The following is a 26510-nucleotide window of genomic DNA, read 5'->3' as shown; positions in this document are numbered from 1 at the left end:
ATTTATGTGCATTTGCTACTATCCGTGTTTTCCCTTTTGCTGTATTCTATTTCATTTTTCATTAGACTGTTTGTCTAGTTATATACAGTTTATCAGAAAGTAGATAGGTGGCCCATGAAAGCTTATGTAGCAACAAATGAGTGGGCCTTTAAGATGCCACAGAACTTTCCACCTTCGCAGCCATCCTGTGTGAGCATAAATGACATGCAGTTTAATTATGCTTTGCTTTAGGCACCAGCTTTTTTACAGCAGCTCATCTTGGACATGTCTGTTTATAGAAGACATCTGGCAATCTTAGATTAGGAGTGATCTTGTTGTATCTGTTGCATGCATGGTGGTATAGTATCTGTCCCTGAAGCAGCTTAACTGGGGATAAGGTGCTATTCAGCGAAGGTTCCAATAGATGGAAAATTATCCCAAGTAAAAACCTTCTCTGTGGTCTTGCACTTTCAGTGATGGTTCTTTCTTGAACTGGAATTTGAATTCCATGTGTGTTTGTTAGATTTGTGTTCATGCAATATTTACAGCATCTGTGTTGGTATACATCTGGATATCAGTGTTGAATTTTGTTATCAGTAAGTAATAAATGGTCTTTTTTCAAGTCAGAGGCAGTTTTGTTCTCCAATTCATGTACCTTGTTTTCCTGAGCTTTTGCTCCTTCAGAGAGTATGAAGCACGACTGGAGAAGTACAGCCAACGAATATGGACCTGCAAAAGCACAGGAAGCAGTCAGCTGACACACAAAGAAGCCTGGGAAGAGGAGCAGGAAGTCGCAGAGCTGTAAGTAATGTAGTCCAGAGCATCTGTTTTTAGAGGGTGGTGCATAGTCCCTCAGAATAGGGTTGGGAATGTGTGGCAAGGAGCACTCTGCTGTAAAAAGTCAGGATGAGTCATGGTTGAGTTAAAGCTTCAGAAGATGCGAGAAACCCTTTCAGCTGCCTGGGACAAGGATATGTGTTTATCCATTTGAAGACAATAGAGTTTCCCAATAGGGCAACTGAATCTTCGTGTCTATTTTTTATTGTTAGTGCATGTTTTTAACCAAGAATACTTTTCTATATAGTTTGTGTGGGAGGTGGGGCTTACCATCCCTCTGAAGATGCAGCTGTGTGATACAGAGAAGTTAAATCCAACCTCTGCCTTGTTGAAATCATAGCCTCTGCAGTTGCAAGCTGCAAAAGACAATCTGGCGTGCGGGTAGAGGATTGCAGACTGATGTGTATGTGGTGAACTTGACTGCCGTTTATGAGAATAATGCAGAAATGGGTTCAGGTCTGCATAATTCCCGTAACAGACTAATTTAAGGGCTTCTTCTATATAACTACTAGCAGTTTTCACTAACTAAATTTCTTTATCTAGACCCAAGCAAATTTCCACATCATTGTTTATATAATAGTTGGTATTATCAATGGCTGTGACAATAGGGACTTTAGGATTCACTTCTTGTATCTAACAAATACCATGGTTGTTTGGTAATCCTGTCAGCATGCTGTTTTAACTGTGCTCTGTTTATTCTTGTTATCTTATATCTACCAGCTTGAAGGAGGAATTCCCAGTTTGGTACGAGAAACTTGTCTTGGAAATGGTCCACCATAACACAATCTCTTTAGAAAAGTTGGTAGACACTTCCTGGCTGGAGATCATGACCAAGTTTGCTGTAGGAGAAGAATGTGACTTTGAGGTAAGGCCTTGAAAAACTGAGCAAGTATATATAGTTTGTGGAGCTTCTGGTAGTAGGTCAGTTGCTCATAGAAACCTGAAAGGGGGGGCAGATAAAATTGGGTTCCAGATACTTTTTAAGTAATAGGCTTAAAATTTCTGTGTGTTTACAAGGCCAAGATATTTGCTCGCCCTGCCAGCTAAAACCAGTAGTGACCCTAGCAGGAGCCCAGTGGTGGGTTCTCTGCCTGAATTTTTTTTTCTAGTTCTGATTTGCTCACCTTTTCTGCTCAGGTTGGGAAGGAGAAGGTTCTGCAGGTGAAGGTTGTGAAAATACATCCTCTGGAGAAAGTGTCAGAAGAGGAAGCTGCTGAGAAGAAAGCTGATGGAGCTTGTGATTCACCTTCCAGCGACAAAGAGAATTCCAGCCAGGTAGTCCCGGACAGCCAAAAGGAGCTGGCCTTGAAGGAAGATGAGAACAGGAGAGACAGTCTGAGTGAGTAGCAAGCCGCAGCTTGATCTAATGGGTACTTGATAGGCCCTCCTTTAAAAAGAAGCAGATTCTGAAATTTCATGTGTGGATGCAGAATGCTGCTTGTCTTGTTGCCTCAATAATAAACTGGTCCACTTGCACTGGACCTGCAAGTCATGAAGCATTCTGCAAAATCAAAAGGCTTTCTTTGCAACTATAAAATACTGTGTACAAGTGGTTTCCTTCCCATCTTGTTTCTATGGAATGGTCTCGGTCTGTTTTTTCCTATGTGCAATTTTTGGTGCAACTTCATGTACAGGTACTTAGACAGCAGTGCTAGAGGAACAAAACATAACAAACAGAACTTGTGCTGGTATACTTTTACAGTCAAGTAAGGAAGACTGTGAATTCCTCCTGGTAGGCAAAATAGTTATTGAGGCCCACTCTTGAGTCCATGGATGCAAACTTCTCATTTGGCCAGCCCCTCTCCCTGTCATTTCTAGTTTCACTAACAGTGCAATCCGATGCAAAGTTACTCCAGTCTAAGTCCATTGAAATCAGTGGGCTTAGACTAAAGTATCTCTGCCTAAGATTGCATTGTAAGTGGCAGCGATCTACTGATTAAACATTTTTTGAAGTATGTATGCAGCAGTGTACATCACCAATGGCACTCGAGAAAGCTGCTAAATTTAATGGCTTTAAAAGGCCTCCATGTACAGAGGCATATATATAGTATCAGATGCTTTTCAGGAACATCTGATTAACCCTTTTTGGAAACATGATGCTGGACTAGATGGACCATTTATGGAGGATAGATGTATCAGTGGTTGCTAGCCATAATAGTGAAATGGAACCTCCATATTCAAAGGCAGTCTCACTTCCATGTGGAGAAGTGTGGCTATTCTGTGTGTATGTGGTTGAAAGCCATTCTGATAGAAGGGATTGACTGTCTTTATGTCATTGAAGGAAGGTCCCTGTCCGTACAAGAATGTGATGTACTCAGTGAGGGCACTACATCTGCAAAGTGCTGCCTAATCGGGCTGCCTGTTCTCTTTCCTCTAATACCATAGTCTAAACATGAAATGTGCTAATGCTTTTTGTTGAAGTAAATGTTAGGTCCTTTCCTAAACTCTGTTTTGGAAACCCTTGAACAGACTGATGAGACTTCAGACCTCTCTGGTGTTCAAGTGAGCCTCTATCCATTTCTGGGCCATCTGTTCTTTGATGGCGCTCCTGTTAATGCTTCTCAAGCATTTGTTAGTCCCAGATCCCTTGCAGTGCTGCATTAGCTAATTCTCTTCCTTATGTGATTGATCAGATGACCGGGCACGTAGGTCTCCACGGAAGCTGCCTACATCTCTGAAGAAAGATGAGAAGAAATGGGTTCCTCCGAAGTTCTTGCCTCACAAATACGACGTCAAGCTGCAAAGTGAAGACAAGGTGAGGGAGCTGTTCCAGTCTTTTCCTGTGCAGTTTGGATGGAGAGTTAAGGAGGCTTATTAAGTTGGCACAGAGAGTGCAAAGCAGCTCATATTAATGATAATGCTGCCCAAGCCTGTGGTGCTACTCCTAGGCCAAGGAGTCCTTAAAAGTAACACTGTCTATTTTAAACAGCAAGACCTAAGTCCAGTGGGTGGCTAGAAGCATGCTGCCCTGTTGGTAGCTTCTGGCTAAAGGATGGGTGCCTAAAGACTTCCTTTCTTTGTCCTCCAAGATAATCAGTAATGTGCCAGTGGACAGCTTAATTCGTACTGAGCGGCCACCAAACAAGGAGATTCTGCGTTATTTCATCCGCCACAATGCACTTCGGGCTGGGACAGGCGAGAACGCTCCCTGGGTGGTTGAGGATGAGTTGGTGAAGAAATACTCCCTTCCTAGCAAGTTTAGTGATTTCTTGCTTGACCCACATAAGGTAAGAGTTGTATGGGGGGATGTGGGGTGGAGAGAAAATGAAAGAATGGCAATTCTTGGTCCTCTGCTAAAAGGGCTCTTGCATCTGATTCTCTTTTGCCTTCTTGAAAAGCAGACCTTTGAAGGCCACTAATAGCCAGTGGTGCGTGTTATATGGCTGAATCTGGAGCCTTTTTTGTATTCTACACTGTTGGCTTTCACTAGAGAGATCGGGATGTCCTGCTTGGGTCTGTGGCTGTCCAGCTCTTAATTACTTCCTTCATACTGTGCTTTTCTCACAAATGGGAACCCCAAGCTGCTTACATCCTCCTCGCCTCTGTTTTGGCCTCCCAACAGCCCTCTGATGTTAGTTAGACTGAGAGATTGTGACTGGCCCAGGGTCCCCCTGCAAGCGTCTGTGAGCTAGTGGGAATTCGAACCCGGGTTTCCCAGATCCTAGTCCAGCACTCTAATCATTGCTTCACACTGGCTCAGAACAAATATAATGTGCATGTAGCTCATCCTGATGCTGCACTATCCAAAATTATTCTTCCACAGGTGTAAGAAGATTGCAGTATCTTGCCTATAGCTTATGCGAGGTCTTTTGCCTGTGTGGATCATTTCTGATCTTTCCTCCCTGTGTATAAGCTGTTGTCTGTTCTGTTGTGATAATTACTGCCTTCATTTTCTGGACTCCAGTTTTGCCATTTTAATAATAGACTGCTCTGGGTGATACTGAATGCTTCATTCAGATCTCTGCAGGGATGACTGAGTGAGTCGTTTAATGCCTAACTGGCTACTGTGGCAGGGTGGGGGGTAGCATTGCCATAATTGGCCTGTATCACCATCAAAAGTTTCATGTTAAGGGTAATTAAAGAATAGGTGGGCTTTTTTCAGCAAGGAAAGTATGGAAAGGCATCTCCTTTTTGCTCCTTTTTGGGGGTTGGAGTCAAAATTGTTACAAAATAATACAGTATAAATGTTTTGTATCTTGTGCCTTCTGTTACCTTTTTTGATGTTTGCTGTTTTATAGCTGAAATATGTCAGCTACCCAGAACAAGTGTGTGGTTGGTTAGGTGAATGAGTTTGTGTTGGTACTGCAGTCTCATGTTTAACAGCATGTCTTTGCTGTGTTTTAATAAGCTTCCAGTTGGGAATGGCTTCAGTGCTTTGGAGCAGGCATAATCCTGAATCATTGTGATTTGTGTACTGTTGATATCTTACTTTTAACAATTGCTTTGCTAATTTCCACAAGAAAAATACCAGTTCTGAAAAGATTCCTCCTGGTCAGATTTTTCTGTTTTCCCAAAATGCAAGTGCTCATCTTCTTTCTCTTTTCCCCTCCATTCTAGTACCTAACTCTCAATCCATCGACCAAGAGGAAGAGTGGTGCATCAGGCGATCAAAAGACTTCGAAAAAACCCAAATCAGATAGTTCTTCTCTGGGCCAGGGACTGAACCCTTCGCTGTGGTGCAGTGTGCACTTGAAGAAGACTAACTTGGGCTCCCCGCTGAAAGTCAAGAACTCCAAAAACCCCAAATCCCCCACAGAGGAGTTAGAGGAGGTGATGCAAATGATGTCATCTGGTAACTTCAACAGGAAGCGGCTGGGGAAGTCCTTGGACCCAAAACAGAAAAACAAAAAGCTGCTGAATGGGCAGAAGTCTTCAGGGAAGTCCAGATCCCCCAAGAAGGATCCAAAGATGAAGATGAAGCAGATGACCTTGCTGGACATGACAAAAGGTACCCCTAAAGTATCAAGAGCACCAAGGAGTTCAGGGGGAACTCCCAGGTCCTCCAGTAAACCCCCGAAGCACCTCCCACCTGCCGCACTCCACCTCATTGCCTACTACAAGGAGAACAAAGACCGCGAGGACAAGAAGAGCGCTCTTTCCTGCATCATCTCCAAGACTGCTCGACTGCTCTCCAGTGAAGATCGTGCCCGACTTCCTGAGGAGCTGCGGGGGTATCGTGCAAAAGCGCTATGAATTGCTAGAGCACAGGAAAAAGTGGGCTTCCATGACCGAGGAACAACGAAAGGAGTACATGAAGAAGAAGCGGGAGAAGCTGAAGGAAAAACTGAAGGAGCGGGCTAAAGAGCGGCGGGAGAAGGAGATGATGGAGAAACTGGAGAAGCAGAAGCGTTACGAGGACCAGGACATCAAAGGGAAGATCCTGCCCACCTTTAAACTGGTGGATACTCCGGAAGGTCTCCCCAATACTCTCTTTGGGGATGTGGCCATGGTTGTAGAATTCCTTAGCTGCTATTCAGGGCTCCTGCTACCAGATGCTCAGTATCCCATTACTGCTGTCTCTCTCATGGAAGCTCTTTGTGCAGAGAAGGGGGGGTTTCTGTACTTGAACAGAATTCTGGTCATTCTGTTGCAGACCCTCCTGCAAGATGAGATTGCAGAAGATTATCGTGAGTTGGGGATGAAGCTATCGGAGATTCCCTTGACTTTGCATTCAGTTTCTGAGCTAGTCCGTCTTTGTCTACGTAAGTCCGACGTACAGGAGGAAAGTGTGGCTTCAGAGCTTGCAGAGGAGAACAAAGACCTGGCAGCCTTTGAGGACAACGAAGTCCAAGATGAATTCTTGGAAAAACTGGAGACCTCAGAATTTTTTGACCTGTCCTCTGAGGAGAAGCTGCAGATACTGGCTGCTCTTTGTCATCGGATTCTGATGACCTACTCCGTGCAGGATCACGTGGAAGCAAAACAGCAGATGTCGGCTGAGCTATGGAAAGAGCGGTTGGCAATGCTGAAAGAGGAGAATGACAAGAAGAGGGCGGAAAAGCAGAAACGGAAGGAGATGGTGGCCAAGAACAAGGAGAACGGCAAGGAGGAGAATGGCCTGGGCAAGGGGGAGAAGAAGAAAGTGGAGATGGAGAAAGCAGTCAAGGTGGAGCAACGGGTAGAGATGGAAGCTGAAGACATGATCAGTGCTGTCAAGAGCAGGAGGCTGCTGGCCATCCAGGCCAAGAAAGAGAAGGAGCAGCAGGAGATTCAGATGAGAGGTAGTGATTAATAGAGGTGTGCAAGATCCAAAACAACCGCAGCACACAGAGCATTGCCAGCTGTGGCACATATGCAGTTGCTGCCAGGCATGGATTCTCAAGTTCTGAAGTGCCCTAGAGAAAAGGGGGGTGGAATCTATCACAATGGGGTAATTGCTGTGAGAGGAACCTTGGTACTACTTTGTTATAAGCATTGGCAGTTGAAAGCTGTCTCACCAGGTGTTCCCCTTAAGTGCAGTGACCACAGAAGCCTCTCTGGCAGAAAACGCTGCACTATAACAGCTTTGGGTGCTGTTGTGCTACTTGTTGTCAACCTGATTTGATTTTCAGGATGGTCTAAGCGCCCATTCCCACTATACCCGTGACTAAGTATTGAAAGGGCAAGGAAATATCTACTGTGTCTGACTTGCACAGAAGTACAAATGTACATGAAAGAAATAACATTCTGGGGGCTGCTTCACGCTTGTAGGTACACTGTCCACTAACTGACGGGAATGTGTGAATGGATTCCATGGTTTGAAAAGAACACAGATTACTCATGTTCAGCGATGGTTTGTTTTTTACACACTTGGAATAGGCATGTGCAAGGCTCATTTGGAGGGGGAATGCACCGGAATGCCGTTCCGGCCCAACAGTCAGGTGGCCCCGCCCACCTGACTTTGAAAAATTTTGGGCCATTTAGGCCTCACTCCCCCACCCGGCACCAACCCGATCTGGGCCAAAACAGACCCAAAATGGCCATTTGGGGCCCATTTTGGTCTGGATTGCGGTCGAAACGGCCTGGATCAGATCGAGGCTGGCTGTTCAGGCCCCAAAACAGGCCAAAATGGGCTATTTTTGGCCATTTGGGGGCTGTTTCAGCCCGGATTGGGGCCCAGACTGTCCGGATTGGGTCAGTGCCAGGAGGGAGAAGCCTCCCCCGCCTGGCATCGACCCAATCTCGGCTGTTTAGGCCCCCAAACGGACCAAAAATGGCCATTTTGGGCCCCTTTCAGCCAGGATCGGGGCCGAAACTAACCAGATTAGGTCAGTGCCAGGCAGGGGGACCCTCCCCTGCACGGCACTAACTTGTTCCGGGCTGTTTCATCCCTGATCCTGGCCCAAACGGGCCCCAAATGGCCATTTTTGGCTGTTTGGGACCCATTTTGGCCTGCATTGGGCGAAACCGTCCTGATCTGGTCAGTGCCGGGTAGGGGAAGCCTCCCCCTCCCGGCACTGACTCGATTCCAGCCATTTCATCCCTGATCTGGGCCCAAAATGGCCATTTTTGGCCTTTTGGGGCCCGTTTCAGCTGGGATTAGGGCCAAAACTGCCAGGTTTGGGTCGGGGCCTGGCAGGGATCTCCTCCCCTGCCCTGCACCTACCTGATTTGTGCCGTTTTGGGCCTGATCCAGGCCAAAACGTGCCCAAAATGGCAATTTTGGGCCCCTTTCGGCCTGGATTAGGGCCAACATGGCCCTGATCAGGCCACTGCCAGGTTGGGGAACACTCTCCCCTCTGGCAGCAGCCAAATCCTGGCCATTTTGGGCTGGTCAAGGGGCGTGGCATATGCTAATGACTTATGCTAATGAGTTCCTGCAGCCTCTTTCCTATGAAATAATCTCTGGGCATGTGCAAACCAGCTATAAGTCACTTGGTCGCTGCCCGCCTTCCCATGAAGTTAATTTGAGTGTTCCATAACTTTTATTATTTTATTGTATCACTTTATTTTGTGAGCTGCCTCTTGCAGGACTCTGGCAAGGCACCATACAAACTTTTGAAATGGCTCACAAAGTAAAAGGATACATTAAAATCATAACAGTATGAATATAAAAATCAGCAATAAGAATGTTAAGCAGCCTGAAATGAGAATCCTGTTGTGAAATAGCCTGTCAATTAACTGTTAGCTTTAAGCTACAAGAATACTTTTTTAAAACTTCATTTATATCCTCCCCTTTCCCCCCCCCCAATGGGGATCCAAAGCACATTACATCATTCTTCTCTCCTCCATTTTTTCCCCTCACAACAAACCCTGTGAGGTTAGGCTGGGGATGTGTGACTGTCCAGAGGTTACCCTGTAAGTTTCCATTGCTTATCAGGGAATCCTTGTTTGTCAATCTAGCTTCTACTCTACACCGACTCTCTAATACTAATCTTACCTACATGAAGGGGGAGTTAACAGGTTTTTTTCTGCCTCATCAGTAAAACTTGAAAAAGAAGCAGAAGAAGAGAGAATCCGCAAGCATAAAGCTGCAGCTGAGAAGGCTTTTCAAGATGGCATTGCTAAAGCCAAGCTGGTCATGCGCAGGACACCAATAGGCACAGACCGTAATCACAACAGGTACGAAAGAGAGGAGTGGCCTGTGAGAGGGCGCCATTGCTTTGAAAGATGGGCAACTACTAAATCTGTCATGATAACTGCCAAGCGTTGTGCCTAATGGTAGTTTCTTGCTGGCTATGCCTGAGTCCTTCATTAAGTAGGATTGTTTTTGGCCATTTTGACTTCTCTTTGGTCTAGTTAGGCTGGTTTAGAGGAGTATGGGTTATGATGGGACCCATCTGTAGCCATCTGCATCTTTTCCCAAGGGTTGTCATCACAGCAACCTGGCAGTGGTGGGTAGAGTGACAAGAGAATGGGATTGGGTTTTTTTTACCTTACTTTATTCCTGATGTGATCTCTCTAGGTATTGGCTCTTCTCTGACGAGGTTCCCGGTTTATTCATAGAGAAAGGTTGGGTACATGATGGTATAGACTACAGTTTCACACCTCCATCTGTGGAGGAGGAAGAAGAGGAGGAGGAGGAGGAAGAGGAAGAAGATGATGATTACCAACAAGGTAAGTTCAGACATGTTTCATGTCATCTTGGGCAAGTAGCTGAGTATCTGCTTTTTATTTGTAAGTACCAGTTAAAGAATCAGCAACAAAAATACTGTGGCACATTAATCTGATTCAAAATTGGAACTCCCCAGGGTTATGTTCCATTGACGTCTGATATATAAGTGTCCTGTGAAATTCAAGATTTTTGCTGCTTTCCCACTGTGCACAACCTTTGTCTGAAGCCTGAATGTTAAGTTTTCCTTTGGGGAATCATTTTTAGTGTTTCTGTCACTTTTCGCTGAGTAAATCTTCCTAGCGCTTCAGAAACAGTGGCTTTTATCTTCCTTTGGGAGATGGAATCAAACTATATGGCAGACTGTATGCCCCCTGATGACAGACTGCCTTGAATTTTTCAGGCCATTATAGCTAGGTTTTGGCTCTGAAATTGTACTGGGTAGTAAATGCTCTGTGGCTGAGGCTGCCTCTTAGCTCTTTGTGCTGAATGTTTACAGATATTCAGGAGGCCATGGTGGAAGGCAGTGTATTAAATGTTCCACAGGGGGCCTTGCATGTCCCAGAGGTTCCCATTGAGACCACCATCCCGAAACAAGGACAAAATCTATGGTAAGTTCTCATGCCCATTGACAAGAATATTTGCCACAGGAAATACTCTCATCTCGAATTGGGGGCAGTTGTATTTGAGAAGTAAACCCTTGATGTCTGAGCTTGGCATGACAAACATACAAGTGGGAGATCTGTGAATTTCTTTGTAGCCCTGCACACAGCATAGAAGCAGGACTAAAGAGCATTGCACCTAGTTTGGGGAAATGCTTTGTTTTAGTGTAGACTTACTAGTGGGCAGGGTGGTGAATGGGACTCTGCCACTTTGGTTCTGAAGTCACCTCCAGCCTGCTTCAGAAACAGTTCCTGGCGATAAAGATGGCAATCCTTGAGTGTACTTCTGACAGTGTTGGTTGTTGTATGTTGCCCTCAGCCTCTTCCCTCAGCCTCCATGCTTGTGGCATGCCATTGCTACTAGAGCAGTGGCTGTTAACCTTTTCAAGGTGTGCTTGCTGGTGGTGACTTGAGAGCCTTGTTGATCCTTTCCTTTACGTTTCCTGTGTTATTCTTCATCTGATGAAATAGGCAAACTGGTGCTACCAGTACTCTTTATGGGTTGCTAATTGAGGTGTGTGTATGTGAGAAAGAGACTATTAATTGTAATATCTGGGCTGTTTAATCTCACGCTGGATTTGGTTTGATCTAGTTATTGCTGGACTGAACTTTCGATAACTTCCCAACTATATTTAATCACGTTCTGGATGAATTGCTTTATGTGGGTGAACTTTTATGCTCTGATTAAATGTAACATTTAAAAAAAAAAATCTTGGAGTTCTGTAGAATGTGCAGCCCTTCCCGTGAAGTGTGTAGGTCAGTTTCTTTCTGGAGTTGTAGTCTTTGTTCTCCATCTGAGGTGTTCCACTTTTGGGTTGCCATGCTCACATACCTGTCAACCAGCAGGGGGCAGGTACAAGCAGTACTGTTTGCACGAGAGGTCACGCTCCAGCAGTTGGCTCCAGAACAGTGGCTTAGAATTCTAGCTACCTCCCTTCCTTTCCTATAGACTTAGTTGGTTAAAACAATTTGTACGACTTTTTAAAAGCGTGCCTAAACAGAAGAGCTGTTAGGCAGATTGCAAATTCATTAGAGTGCTAGGTGGTTGCTGCATACTGAGATGTGAGGTAATAGGTCAGTGATCTTTTGCTTGCATATTTCCATGATGTGGCTTTTAAAACCAAGTAGAGCTTATAGGACTTGTTGTGGCTACCCATAACCTGATTCTGATGCCTGCTTACCTTCCTGTATCTGGCTGGATTTTTTAAACTTATGACACTGGCATTGATTTCGTCCTCAGGTTTCTCTGTGACACCCAGAAAGAACTGGATGAACTCCTTGATTGCTTGCATTCACAGGGTATCAGAGAGAGCCAGTTGAAAGATCGGCTGCAGAAAAGGTGGGATCCTGTCTGCTTTTATATAGTCCATTGTAGGAGGAACCCACATTGAGCTTTCCTTAACATTTCAGTGGCGAGAGCTTGTAGAATGATGTGCTTGTGTGCACTCTTAGCAAGGGTGATAAGGTAGGGGTTTTTTTTCCTAAGTGGTCAGGAATTTATCTAGAGAGAAAATTTCTGGAAGTTTTGAAACCATGGAGAGAAAACATTTTTTTCCTGTTCTCTCAGGAAAAAACAGAAATTTGGGGGGGGGGGGGATTGAAATATATGCAGTACTTTACGATTAATCTTATTTTACTACTTTAACAATGTAAAATGCACCATTGATAATTTAGCATATGAAATTGTACTAGATAAAATATTTATGGAATTTTAAAGTATAAACACTTAATTTCTGCAAGAAAAATTTCAAACATACCAAATACTAGAGAGAGGGGCGGGGCTGCCAATCGCTGCTCTTTAAGCGACATGCATATCAGCTTTGTCATCTGAGAGAGAGTAAAAAATAAAAGTTGAAATTAAAAACCAGATCTTGTGAAGAAAAGAGTATTATATGGACAGAAACAATCTTGCAGTCACAATAGGTAGAACTAACATCATATTTGGGCATCGGGCTTAACTTTATAATGTTGAAAACGCTGAACTCTAATAAATTTTCTTATGTTATAGTGCATTGTTGCCAGAATTATTCACATTTAAACTAAGATGTCCTTGACATTTTTCATGCAACACAATTTGCATAAGAAACTTTTTAAATTCTTTATTTTTGTAGTTTTTCCCACACATTAGAGAATAACAAACTTTTCAAGAAAGAAGTAACTTATTACAAAGCCTGGAGGCTAGCATTATCTTTACTATACATAATGTGATTTTTCAAGTTAAGTCAACAAAAAAAAAGAGTCAGAGATGTGTGGTTGTTTCGTATTGCATGTGTAACTTATGAAGGGTAACCATCGCTCAGAAAAGGTTGACTGGTACTGTGGGTTTTCAATTGAGTGGAGATAATTAGAAATTTTATCCATGATTAAAAATGTCCCATAATTCATAAGAAAAATTTAAAAGCATTTCACTCATTCTGAAAAAATATCTCATAGACCTTTTCCAGTGCTGCCCGAAATGTCCAGACTTTTCCATTGAACAAATGTCTTCAGTAAAACTCAAGAAAAAACTTGTCTCATCCCCCCTCAGATATCAAGACATCACGCATTCCATGCACTTGGCTCGGAAGCAGAACCTTGGTTTGAAGTCCTGTGATGGCAACCAGGAGTTGCTGAATTACCTGCGCAGTGACCTCATTGAGGTTGCTACACGGCTGCAGAAAGGAGGCCTGGGATACATCAGTGAGGCAGAGTTCGAAGCCAGGGTAAAAACAGACACAAGGGAATGGAGAGATCACACAAACATTTGCTCACTTATGTATGTCTCCTTAGTCATCTGGGGAGGGGAGAAACCCATAGCTTGACATTGGTGAAAGATCTTTCTCTGCCAGAGACCTGGAAACCGGCTGCCAGTCAGACTGTGTTGAGCTTGCTTTGTATGTTATCCACCCTTTCCAGCTATGAAGTTAAAGCAGCTGCACTATTGGTTGCCCAGGGGGTGGGGGGGCAGGGAAAGGGTTGCTTGGGCTGTACCTTGGATTCTGAATGCCCCTAGCAGCTGACATCTTGGTCTGTGCTACTTCCCTGCTGGTTTCAAGCAATTCTTTATATTCTTAATGAATTATTCTTGGTCTTTAAAGACAGAGGGATCCTAACTTTTTTCTGATGAAGTTGTGGAGTTCTGAAGGCTCTTGCCACATTCTTTTGGAGACACAAAAGCTCTGAGTCCAGGGGTTCCCTTTGTATTCTAGCACCGAAGGAAAAACACCCCTCAGAGAGCTGCAAGACTCTCCTGGGATTTCTGGCAGCTGAAACAGATGCACAAGAATAGATTGCAGGCCATGGGGCAGAGAGAATTTACAGCAGCTTCCTTGCCTGTAGCTTAGTGGAACTGAAACCTTGTTGACCCTGGGTAGGTGCTTACTTATCCAATGGAGGTCTTGAATTTCTTTAGCCCTGCTCTTCAATAACAGAGGGTGTGATGAGTGGACTCAGAGCTGAGAGACCCGATAGCCCTGACCGTCCCTAAATTGTAGCCAGAGTCTCCCTTTTTGCCACCTGCAGAATGAAATGGAACCGTTTTTATTAGGGCACATTGAGAACTGAGCTCCTTCTGCACATTGGAAACAAGAATGCATTTATGTTTTTTGAACAGGTTTGCACACTGGACAGTCTGAAGGATTTTGGGGAGTGCGTAATTGCTCTCCAGGCCAGTGTCATCAAGAAGTTCTTGCAAGGCTTCATGGCACCCAAACAGAAGAGGAGGAAGCATCAAGGAGAGGACTCTGTTGCCAAGGCCGAGGAGGTTGATGAGGAGAAGAGAGTGGCAGAAGAAGCCAAGGTCTTGATCAGTAATGATAAGTTTGGGAGCGGGTATGCTTAGTTGGTATTAAGATGTTTACTCATCCTCAGGATGGAGGGAGGGTAGATAGTGGCCTGGCCTACCTGACTGGGAGGGAGAACAGGAGGCGTCCTCTTCCTTCCTGCAAAAACAGCTACTGGGAGAAGAGTCCTTTGGAAGGGTGAAACTAAGCAATCAGTAGTTGCGATCTGAAATGAGCTTACTTGGAAAAGGTCACTTGAAACCAGTGGAATTTAGGGGTAAATGTTTGCACAGTAAATCTGCAAATTCCTCTTTTTTGTGGCTTTTGAATGGGTTCACACTCATTTCTGAAAAAATCTATCTCTGACAGTGAGTGTTTGCTCTCAGAATTTGCTAGAAAGGAAAACACAGGATTGATTTCACTGTTTGAAATTGTCTGCTGCTTCGCTTCTTCCCGGAAGGCCCTTCGTATGTTTGTTTGCAGCTATCAAGCCCACCTAAGGATCCCAGGTCCCCCTGTGAGGGTGGGGGAATCCCACCCCCAACACCCCCAACACCACTCCCACCCCCAACACCACTCACCTGGCTTGGGGGTGGGGACGGGAAATAGGCCTCCTAGGCACGCTCCAGGAACTGTGTGACAACATCATTTGTGGGATTGATGTCATTGAACCGACCGAGAGCACTCCCGTACTTCACAGCATGCAGATTTGAACCCCAAGCAAGCTGAAATTGGCCCACTGTGAAGTGTGTGCGCACTCCTGGGCCTGCGCCATGAAGTCACTTCTGGGAAGTGACATCATCACACAGGCCTGTGAGTGAAAGAAAGTGAGTGCCAAGTGTCCCCCCCCCCACCGGGAGGGTAAGGGGACCTGGCAAGAGGACTCCTGGGCCTGTGCCATGAGGTCACTTCTGGGAAGTGTCGTCATCTCACAGGCCTGAGAGGGAAAAAAGGTGAGTGCCGGGTGTCGTCGTCCCCCACCACTGGGAAGGTAAGGGGACCAAGGCCCTCACCTATTTGTTGTTTTCATCCTAGTAGGAAAGAGGAGGAGCAGGAAGGGTATTGATGTGGCCATGGTTGAGGGGGCCGAGTTTTCAGTTACTGCACATGCTGAAATATTGGGAACATCCTTTGAAATGGCCCCATTTTTAATCCCGCTGGCATCCTGGGCAAGCATCTTGCCGGTATTTCAGTTGGGTCTTGTTCTTTACTTTCCATCTTTATAGGGGAAACTGAAAGGGAAGCAAATGCTTTTTTTGTAGCACTTGGGTAGCTGGATGCTTTCCTCAATATAGGGGAGCAAAATCTGCCAACAGCTTCTGCAGGTTTATCTTGGCCCAAGTATATTAAGAGCAAATCTCCAGGAGCAGCTTCTTGGAAAATTGGTATGTCTGAGGAAACACTCCAAGCATTCAGTCAAAAGCAGAATGCCTGGTGAGCTACCACAATTTTCCGCTGTCTTGGCTGCCTTTTGCTTTCAGGTATTGCACCAGTGAGCCACCAGGAGGGAATTCTAGACTGGTGTGAAGGCTTGTTTTCTTAGGCGTCCCGTTTACACTGCACTTCCTTCGTAGTCAGTGGGCGGGGAATGTGCAACTCTGCAGAAATCCAGGGTTTAGTTTGGCTCCTGAACTGCTGTTAACAGCAGAGTTCATTCATTCCCTCTGAAACTTGCTTTGCCTTGGGCTGGAGGTGAACTCAGCTGAGCACCATTGTGTCCCTGTTGTACAGCAAAGGGTGTCTCTGTGGTGATCCCACAGTGGCTGTAGATGGGTTTTCTCTTTTTTTTTGCACACATACCCTCATTTAGCCAGAGTTTTTATTGTAATTTTCTAAGCAAACAGTTTTAGATGCCTTTTTGTTGATCCCATTTGCTAGTCTGGCACTTGTGCCTAGAACTCCCTAAGCTAGCTGTACATCATCAGCACAGCTGGTCACAAAAGCTTTTGTGGTGGGCACTCGGAGCCTTTTGCCTTGGGGCTAGCGTCTCCTGATTTCTACTCAGCTACTAAATCGAGGTTTGTTCTTCCAAGTGACCACTAGAGGGCAGCTTAGGCTGTTCTAGGGTTTGTGACCTGAACTTTGCCTCCTCAGCTGTCCCTACAATTAACAGAGCTAAAGTTCTGCTGTTTGTTTTCCTTGACGGACAAGCATTTGGTATTCGGCTTGGATTTCAAAGTCAAGAATGTTGCTGTTTCAGGCTGGGCCATTCAGAGTACATTGAGTAAGAGTTGTGGGCCTTGGAGGCTGTCGAGAGGAAGAATGTTTTGCTGCTGCCTGAACTACAGCTGTTGAGAGCCATGGGGGAAGGGGTGCTAAATGCCTCCAAAGTCCTTCAGAGTCTTTGCATAAACTGCTTGTTCTGCCCACAGGTCGCTTCAGCGGTGGAGAAGTGGAAGATTGCAATCCGTGAGGCACAGACCTTCTCGCGGATGCATGTGCTACTTGGCATGCTGGATGCCTGCATCAAGTGGGACATGTCGGCAGAGAATGCCCGATGCAAAGTGTGTCGGAAGAAGGGTGTGTATTGGGTGGAAGGGTTGTGTGGGGGAAGACAGCCACTAAGCACTAGCCACGCTCCACTTTCAGAGTAAGCTTCAGACTTAAGTTGTGGGCCTCCAGGATAATCCTGCAAATGTCCAACTTTCACAGTTTTCTACCAGAGATACGGCAGTTGAGTTCTGCAGTACTTTTGCAGTGCTATCTTCTCTTATATTGTATGGGAGAAAACATGCTGATCACAGCAGCTGTTTTTTAAGCATGCTTTTAAATACTCCCGTCTTGCCTGGTGGGATGTAGCTGACCCACACAGTTGAGGCTTTGCTCAGCCCATGGTCGGTTTTGCTCTGCCGTTCCTGGAGAGGCTGAGAAGGGTCTTAGTTGGCTGCCTTCAGTCTTGATAAATGTATGTTTCCCTAAATATGTGGTTCCTCAGTGCAGTCTGCGTATAACCTCCGGAGCATCTTTTTCTTTCCTTCAGTGAGGTTAAACTTTTTTGGGTGTGTACTTTGTATTCTTTCCTGCAAAAGTTTACCATTCAAAATCCAGCACTTTTTGTTCTTGTAAAGGTGAATAAAAGCCGTTCTCTCTGCCTCCTTTGAATATAGTATTTGGCATTAGATGAGTGCAACTCTTGTCCCTGGCAGGGCCGTGTTGGCTTACGAAATTAAACAGACAGGATAGACTAGAAGGGCATTTGTGCTCCAGTAACAAAGGCCCCATAAAGAAAGCAGGATTTGGGGGACAGGTTAAGTAAGCAGGCAGAAAGCCAACAGCATTGTGAAAGATGGGGAGGCAGGAGTAGCAGAAGGAAACAAAGCTGATGCTAAAGCATGAGGGCAGATTAGCGGAAGTGAGAAGCCAAGAATCATCAACAAGGAGAAGAAAACAGGCAGCAAGAACCAAGCCTTCAGTGTCCTTTGTTCTGCTTGAGGTAGAAGCATGCCCTATGGTGCTAGCATCAAAATTCTTCTTCTTCCAGTCCTTCTCAATTGCTTGAGTCCCAGCCAGGCGGAGCAGGCATGATGAAGCATCTGACATGGCAGCTACTTCCTGTTGCAAGTGTGGAGGCCAGAGTGCACTTTCCTTTTTGTCCACTGAGCTTTTCCAGCATTGTTCTTGGTAGAGTGGAGTGGTTTCTCTTTGTTTTGGGCCACTCTTCTGCTGGCGCAATTTTAGATGCCTGCTTCTCCTGCTGCCAACATTTTTTTTCTCTTTCTTTGCCTCCCCCCCCCTTCCAGGTGAGGATGACAAACTCATTTTGTGTGATGAGTGCAACAAAGCTTTCCATCTTTTCTGCTTGAGGCCAGCCCTCTATGAAATCCCGGATGGCGAATGGCAGTGCCCAGCTTGCCAGCCTTCTGTTGCCAGGCGCAGTTCCCGGGGCAGGTGAGTGGGATGCCTTTTGTTTGGGGAGTTACAATTAAAGAAGGCATTTTTCCTGTGTCTTCCATAGTTCTGCTTTGCGCACCAAGCTTGAAAGCTATGAACATGCAGGTTGTGCCTGACAGACTGTCAGTCCAAGCTGTCTTGCAGGAACGTCATGAGTGGAATCCTCAGAATGAGGGAAGTGAAAGAGGTGGCAACTTTGGTGTACATAAAAACTCTGGTTGTGTGGCATTTCTGCCAGCAGGCATGTCTCTGTGCCATGCAGATGATGTGCTGTAGGTGGAATACAGGGATGAAAGATTAACTGTTTTTATCCCACCCTTCTTCCAAGGAGCTCAGACCTTTTGTGGGGTGTACATAGTTCCCCCTCCCTCCCTTCTCTCTGTTCTCTCAACAATCTTTTGAAATAAAAGAATGGAGAATGACTGGCTAAGGTCACCCAGTGAGCTTTATGGCGGAATGAGAATGTGATTCTCTGGGTCTCCCAAGTGCTTGTCTCTAACCATTAAGCAGCCGTACTGGGCTCTTGATCACAGCAATCATGTGCTTTAGAAGCACTCGCCACAATCAGATGTATCTGCTGGTGTGTCTCTGTGCTGATGTAATGTGGAAAGGACAGGGGAAGCCTGCCCAGGAGTCTGAAATCCTGGAACGCAGAGGGAAACATGCAACGGGTGTTGTTGAACCTTGTAGAAACTATGCAGAAGACTCCGTTGAAGAGGAGAGCGAAGCTGGTGAAGAAGAATCTGAGGAAGAGGTTGATGACGAAGGGGAGGAGGAGGAAGAAGAAGACTATGAAGTTGCTGGACTGAAATGTAAGTCCTTGGTCCTGATGAACAAGCAGCAGCCCATCCATCAACTGTGTTCTTGCTTAGGAGTAAATTAGGCCCTCTTGTGCATGAGTGGTGTGCTTTGGACAGCCCTGGGTGGAGGGGCTGCTGCTTGGAATCCACAACCTCTTGGTTGGTCTGTCTTTAATAGGCAGCTGAGCATGGCAGATACTGAATCAGGCACTGCCCTCCTCTGGAAGAAAGGCAAGTTGGGTCTGCTTGTTGGATGTGGTTTGTGCTGGGCTCACAGTAGCCCTCCAATCCCTTCCTAGTCTTTCAGGTGTAAAGACTTTCCTTTTCACACTCTTCTGGGTGTTTCAGCAGTGCTGGATTGAGCTCTCTGCCCTTGGATCACTTGGCTTTAGTAGCAAGGCTAACAGTGTTAATGCTGCAGTGCTTGTTACGTGGGGGCTGGAGGGGGGAGTTAATCTATGGATGCAAATTAATTGCAGCTTTAAAATGTGTGCTGCCAATGATATTTTTTATAACTAGAGTGTCCCTGTGGGGAGGGGGATGAGTGGAGAATGTGCTTCAAATTATTCTTGAATTGAGAGATTTTTTTCTGTAAAGGAGATGCCACTGCTATGACAGCCATTCTTTCAGACTGCCCCGTCTGTGGCTGGAATAGGAATTCTGTTACTGGCACCCACGGGCTTCTGAAAGAGCCTCCTAAATCCCCCCACTGATACATTCGCATCTGCCAGATTGCTGTGATGTTGGAAGAGCCTAAGAGGATCAGTGATGTTTGTTATTGTCAATCTGTGAAAACAAGAAGGGGCCATCTTCCTAACCAGTGAAGGCTTGGGTATTAACACAGCTGACCAAAACCTGTTGGAGCAACTGACAAACAACAAAGAGCTATTGGGTCAGGGTGGAAACAGAACTGAAGCAATGTACCTGTGCAAACTACAGGAACACATCCTTCAGAGCTACTACAGTCCATAAACAATGAAACAAAATCCTCCCTTATTCTTCCCTTGCAACTGAAGGCTCGGTTGGTAACACTGTTCTGCAAGATCCCCAAGCTAAGTCGGGGGGGGGGGATCCTGACCATCATAATTATCGCTGTTAGTCTGGCCTCTCTAACATTGTGACGTCTTCCCATGCAGTATATCCTTCTCTCTTCCCTCCAGTCCTGCTTTAAAAGCTTCTGGCATCAATATTGAGCAAGCTTTGGTGCTAGGACACCCACTGTAGCACAGCAGTAGAGCATACGCTTTAGGTGCAGAATGCGTCCAAGTTCACTCGCTAGGGGTCTTGAGTCAAAGGATTTCAGGTAGCAGGTGACAGGAAAGTTCTGTTCTGCTGAGACTGGGAGAGCCACTGCTAGTTAGTATAGGCAGTACTGAGTTAGATTGACTTAAGTGTTTGGCTTGGTATGTGAGCGTAACACATGTTCAGTGAGTTTCATAGGTTGAGATAATCATGAATTCTGCCATGTATGCCTCCTTTTGCTGGTCAGTTGAAGTACATGGCGAGTTTGTCTGCATTGACTCCATAACTTCTATACACTGCTGTTGTGTTTCCCCTCCCCAAGCATATTTTTTGGGGGTTGAAATGCATATTCACAAGGAAAATCACTTGTTTAAGCCCCCCTTCCCCTTTTTAGAGAGTGTATGAGCCATGCCAGATTGTCTGCTGTTTTCGTTGCCTCATCTCCAAAAGCGATGGTGGAAATGTGGTGGCAACACAGTGGCCTTGTTGGTTGACTGTTGGGAGTCTCCAGATACCCAGAGTCACCTTTCACTGCTTTAAATGCTACAACTTTTAACTAAGAATTGTTTCAGCCAGTTCTGGGGTTTCTTGCTGTTGCTGAATTTTGTTCTAAACTACGAAGTGCCACAGAACATTTATTATTCACTGCCTTGGGGGGCCTTATTTTGGCGGAAAGGCATATAAACATTTTAAATAAATAAAAATAAGTCCTTATTCCTCTGCAACGACTGTGCAGGGTAGTTTAGTTATTGTCCAGTTTGGGGAAGTCATTTGTCCAAAGACACTCAGTGAATTTGACAACAGGATTTGAATCCAGGGCCTCTTCTGTTCAAGGTCAACACGCTGTTCCACTTGACAGCATGCTGGCTCCAATTCAGGACATTTCAGTGTTTGATTCTGTTTATATCTGCTCTCCAGACTGGTGTGGAGCCCCTTCCAATCTCAGAAGGGAGTTTGTATTGTAGGTATTTATGTCTGCTTTTGAAGTTTGTTCAGGCTCCTTCCTGCTGGCCTGGCCAGGCCCCAAGGACACAGGGGCCACTGTCACTAAAAATAAGGCCTTAACCCAACTCCCAGCTTTATGAGGCATTTAACCAGGGAAGGTCATTATGGAGAAATCTTCCATTTTGGTGGAGTCGCATTTAGTCCTCGTGCTCTGCTGATCCTGAGGGTTCTTGTCAGGAATGTTGGAGTGCCAGACATTTGGAACAGGCTGTAGTCTTGGTGCAAGTCAGAGCATTCGGGAGCAGAGGTCCTGCTATACCCCTCAAGAAGTGAGAGGTTGACATCTTAGACATAGCTGTGGTCAAAGGTGCGTGTGAAACTGCAGCCTGCTTTAGTAGAATCCACTCTCAGTCATCCTAACTGAGTCAGAATTTGCAGGCACAAATGCAGGCAGGGGTGCAAAAAAAATGTCCTATGAGACTGATCTGTAGCATAAAAAGGGCTTCTGGCAATTAGCAGTCTTAATTAAAATGAGCATGATGCTGTAGTATCCTAATGTGAGATATAAAGCTTGGAACAGAATGGGATTATATTTTTCTAAGTTGATAGTAAAACCTCAGTCTCGCTACACAAATGTCCAGCTTGTGAATTTGCATAATGGAGGCTGTATTGCAGTCCTGGTCAGCCTTCAACATGGGACTCCTTAAGTGTAGAAAAATGTGTGTTAGCCTTTCTGCTTTAGTTATGGCATGCATGGCCTTCAGTGACTCCCTTGCTCAGAGGACTTTGAACAGCTGCACCTTTGGTTAGTGAGTAACTTGGAGTCCATCTTGGAGAATATGGGGAGGGGGCAGGTTTCTCCCAGTTGATTTCTTATCCTCTCTTCCTTCATTATTAGCTCTCATTGAATGTTTTTCTTGGCCTTGTAGTAAGACCCCGGAAAGCAGCCAGGGGGAAGCAAGGTGGCACAGCGGCAGACTCTCTAAGGCGGGGCAGACATCAAGGGAAGAAACGGCCATCCCATGCCACCCGAGGGTCCCGGCAGCGGGCCACCCCTGTCAACGAAGTAGACATTGATGAACTGGTAAGAGCTGCAAGACCTAATGACAGTATTTTCAGGAGTTCCAAGCAGAACAGGTGTCTCTCTGCTTCCCTCCCATCCCATGCAAAGAAGCTCCCTGTGTATTGTGCTGAGCTGTGTAGCGCAACTATTCCAACCATTCCTCTCCAGCAGAGTTCTTCTCTCCCCCCCCCACCCCCCGCCCCATTAGCAGGCAGCCTGAAACTTGTTAAAAGCTTTTAAATAGTAGCCATGTGTCTGTGGTGAGAGACGGGGCACGGTGGGTTGTTGGCATGCCAGCAATGCAAAGCACTGCAGACCTTCCAAGGTAGCCTCCCTGGACACTTGTTGCCCATATGGTCCCTCCCCAGCATCCAGGACATAATTCAACTGGTTTGCATTTCATTTGTCATCTTAAAAATAAAGCATTCAGCCTTCGGTTCAGAAATTGCTCCCCCCCCCCCTCTATTCAGTGTCTTGGAAAACTGGCTGAGGCAGCCGATCAGAGATGGCTTCTCTTTGCTAGCTGTGCTACAGAGCAAGGGTCCCTTGTAGCAGACATGCAGCAGCCTGAAGACTTGCGGGGGGGAGTATATACGGAGTTATTCTTCCCTGACTAGATGCCATACTTGATTCATTGCATTTGGGTACTGGAGGCAACTGGGACATTCCCCTCCCCCCAATTGCATCATGAGTCAGGTGGGCACTGCAAACCCCAGAGTGTTTGTATCATCACTTGTAACACAACTGTGGACTTGATTCTGGAGTGTGCCTGCTACATTTTTTCCTTTAAGCCTGAGGACTAGAAAAGTGACCTTTTTAACTAAATGAGGGCTGTTAGAAGGTCTGTGTATTCTTGCTTCCTATCTCCAGTGCACAGACCTGAGCTTGTCACAGGAAATGCCAGAAGGATCTTGTTCTGTACCACTCTGCTGGTGCACACAAGGATTGCTGGCTGTGGGCCTTGCTCACACTTCTCCAGCATGACAGCTTTAGAAATGCTGCTGCCCCAGTTCCTTGAACTGAGCCTGCTGCTTCTTTTCTGCCGCACACTGCCCACTGGTGGGCGTGCTGCAATTTCTGTATCCCGTTTGCCATCGTTGATCCCTTGGCTGCTTTGAAGCTCTTTGAAGAATCCTGCTGCACCCCCGAGAGGGGCTGGGCAGCCTGTAAAGCTATTCTGATGGCTCCCGGCCTGAAATTCAAGCTGCTGGGGCGTTCCTTGGCTGCTCCATCAAAGCTCCTGCAGTGCTCGTTTTGTTTTACACTGATTGCCGGGAGAATGGCGGGCCTTGGAAGTCTTAAACCCCACTTTGTACAATAGTATCATTTCTCTCTGCCCCACCTGCTCCTGAGAGGCAGGCTTCCAAAAGCAATTCCTTTCTCCCACCCTTCCCAGATACACCTGCTACTCCCCATTCAGAGGCTGTATGTCGGGTGCTTGGCATGTGCTGATCACGACTTCTCTCCCCCCGCCCCCCCCCCCCATCGCAGAGGTGTGTTGGATGCAGGGCTGACTCTTGTATGACCTGTGCAGTGATTGTTGGCTGGCTGGGTTCTCTCCCTCTTCTTCTGACATAATTTTTCCATTGCAGGTGCTTCAGACAAAAAAGATGTCACGCCGGCAGACCCTGGAAATGCAGAAGTGTGAGGAAATCCTCAACAAACTGGTCAAGTATCGCTTCAGCTGGCCTTTCAGGTGAGGCTTCTGAAGACATGGGCAGCTGCTTAGTCTGGTACAGAATCCCCCCTCCCTTCCTCACGCTGCCACCTGGCCTGGAGGAGTCAGAAGGGAGGGTGCCTCTCCACCCTGTTGTTCTTTATACATCTCCTCCATAGATTACCAAGCAGTTGGAGGGGCAGGGCTGCTCCTTGAGACTGTGCTTCCTCTCAGGAGGGCAAGCAGCAAGACATTTATTCTGGGTTCATGATTCATGTCAGATTGCCCCTGGTCCTGCATTGGATAGAGTTGCTGTGCTATGTGATGAAAGAAACAGAAACTGTAGATGACCACTAAAGTGAAATCACACAGTTAAATCTGGTGGAGAGTGATTCTTACCACATGACTAATCCTCAGCTAGTCACTTGTAGCTGGAGGCTGCAAGTGATTACCAGCCACTCGGTAAATGATTAAGTGCACACCAGCAAATGGATGATTTCCCATTTTCTGGTTAGAAACACTCACCACCAGATTATTTGCTTCCTCTGTGCTTCTTGGGCCCCTCTGTGGCTTTGTGCTGGTTTAATCCCATTTATCAGTTTGGTGCTGGAAGGGTGCCAGTGCCAAATCTGGAGGGCAAGAATAGAAGGTTGACACTTCCGCCAACGTGGGCAATGTCCCATCTGTGCATTAACAAACTGGCATTGCTTGACAGGGAGCCGGTGACCACAGAAGAAGCGGAAGATTATTTTGATATCATCAGCAACCCCATGGACTTCCAGACGATGCAAAGCAAGTGCTCATGTGGCAGCTACCGGTCTGTGCAAGATTTTCTCTCTGATATCAAGCAAGTCTTTGCCAATGCCGAGCAATACAACCAGAATGGCAGCCACATTCTCTCCTGCCTAGAGAAGACAGAACAGTGCTTAATAGACATGTTGCACAAACATCTGCCTGGCCACACATACTCACGCCGGAAACGCAAGCGACCCTCAGCCCAGCCGAGCCAGGGACTAGAGGAAGCTGAAGGGGACAGCGAGCCAGAGGCAATGGAATACTCCAGGGGACGGAAGAGGAAGAAATGAGGGGCCAAGTGACAGGACGCAGTTGGAGCAGGCCTCGAGAGGCTGCAGCTAGATCAGCTGCTCAAAGGGAGCAGGCAGGTGGGAGCGGTCCAGCCTCACCCTGTGCCCCCCTTTTTTCCTTCCCTCTTGGCTCACTCTAGCTTCTGACCTTTTCTGCAGCTTCCTGAAGCCTTCAAGAGAAAGGGGTGGCTTCGTTCTTCCTCAACCATGCACGCAGTTGTAGCAGGTTAAGCAGGCAGTGGGCAGGCAGAGCCAGCTCTCGTCTTTGAGGAAATGAGGATTCCTTTACACCAGAGCTGCCTCCATCCTTCCCCCACCTCCCCTGCTTTTTTGGGTGAGGGGCAGGATTGGGCTGCTACATGGTCTGACTTAATAATCCCCCCCCCCCTCATTGAGGAAGCTGCCTCCTTGAACGGGCAAGCACTTACCTGTCTAGGGCAATCACCTTTCACCAGCATCATGTAACAGACCAGCATTTGCGGGTGCTTGTCTGTCTCTTGGATATCGGGGAGGTCGGTTCCTTCCTTCTCCCACCCCCTGTCCTCCCTTCTCACTGGCCCAGGCACACAGGGCGGAGCGTGGCACATCCCACAAGAGTTTGGGGGAAGACAAACTGATCCTCTGTAACTTTATAACCCCTTTTTGTAGTTAAGGAAAGACTCTTGTTTCTGGCAGTGACCTTGTACAAATGCCTTGTAAGATACAGTCGTCTTGGCTTTGACATGTACTGTACAGTTTATATGAGGATGTTTGCTTTATATTTGCCCCTCTTTAAACCACTTTTTTTCCCTTAGAGTAGCTGGAGTTGACCCAGGGAAGCAGTCAGCTTTGTACACTTTGTAGACTTGCTCTTGTCTCCTTTTCTAGTAATTCCTCTTCTGGCCCACCTCTTGCACCCCCCCCCCATCTTGGTCAAGAGAGGGTTCGAAGGTTCTCGGTAATCACCCAGTTGGAGGAATGATGTTTCTGGGACCATGTGAAGTGGTCTCTTAGCAGGCTGTGCCTCCTAAATGAGAATTTCTTTTTCTTTTTTCCATATCTGTTGAAGTTTTTTTTTTTCTGTTGGGCCTTGTCCATTTCAATTTTTTTAAAAAATAATTTGAAGCTGGGAGACTGGGTGGAAATGTGCAGGATGGAGTTGAGGCTAGGAGATTGGGGGGGGGGTGCAAGATGGAGTTTTCTTTCCATGTCAAAAGGCTCCTTCCAGTTCAACTTCCGCCGCTAGAGCGCGCACAACACTGTGCTGATGATTGGCCCAGTTTAGCTTTAGGTTCTTTCCTTCAGGTTTCTCTTCTGGCTTGTTCCCATGGTGAGAACAGCCAATTCCCAGCTTTCCTTCACATCACCATAGCTGGGGTCTAGCACTGACATTCATAAGGAATGACATGCCTTTTTTTCCTGTCTTCTCTCCCCCTTTGATTTTTTCGTCAGATGTCTTATGCGACTCCTACACAGTGAAACTTTTGGACTACGTTTTATAAAAGGTTGTCGTATGGTGGGGAGGAGGGTGGGGAATTCTTCTAAGGGCTGTACTTGTAATAAATTGGAAGTATAAAA

General features: G+C 46.2%; 1 protein-coding gene across 1 annotated transcript in view; it reads left to right on the top strand.

The window, feature by feature from the left end:
- Positions 1 to 26510, top strand: part of BAZ1B (bromodomain adjacent to zinc finger domain 1B) — a 33401-nt gene extending 6891 nt beyond the window's left edge. The window contains 19 exon segments of the mRNA XM_055001351.1: positions 664 to 780; positions 1537 to 1681; positions 1954 to 2155; positions 3450 to 3571; positions 3846 to 4043; positions 5374 to 5985; positions 5987 to 7037; positions 9219 to 9357; positions 9701 to 9852; positions 10347 to 10458; positions 11750 to 11848; positions 13037 to 13211; positions 14102 to 14287; positions 16643 to 16790; positions 18011 to 18158; positions 18852 to 18973; positions 22078 to 22232; positions 23804 to 23907; positions 24584 to 26510. Coding sequence (XP_054857326.1) covers positions 664 to 780; positions 1537 to 1681; positions 1954 to 2155; positions 3450 to 3571; positions 3846 to 4043; positions 5374 to 5985; positions 5987 to 7037; positions 9219 to 9357; positions 9701 to 9852; positions 10347 to 10458; positions 11750 to 11848; positions 13037 to 13211; positions 14102 to 14287; positions 16643 to 16790; positions 18011 to 18158; positions 18852 to 18973; positions 22078 to 22232; positions 23804 to 23907; positions 24584 to 24953 — 4357 coding nt within the window. The 3' untranslated portion in view covers positions 24954 to 26510.

This window comes from Eublepharis macularius, chromosome 17 (genome assembly GCF_028583425.1).
Source record: "Eublepharis macularius isolate TG4126 chromosome 17, MPM_Emac_v1.0, whole genome shotgun sequence".
In the NCBI taxonomy this organism is placed as follows: Eukaryota; Metazoa; Chordata; class Lepidosauria; order Squamata; family Eublepharidae; genus Eublepharis; species Eublepharis macularius.
This window is presented reverse-complemented; position numbering and strand designations above follow the sequence as displayed.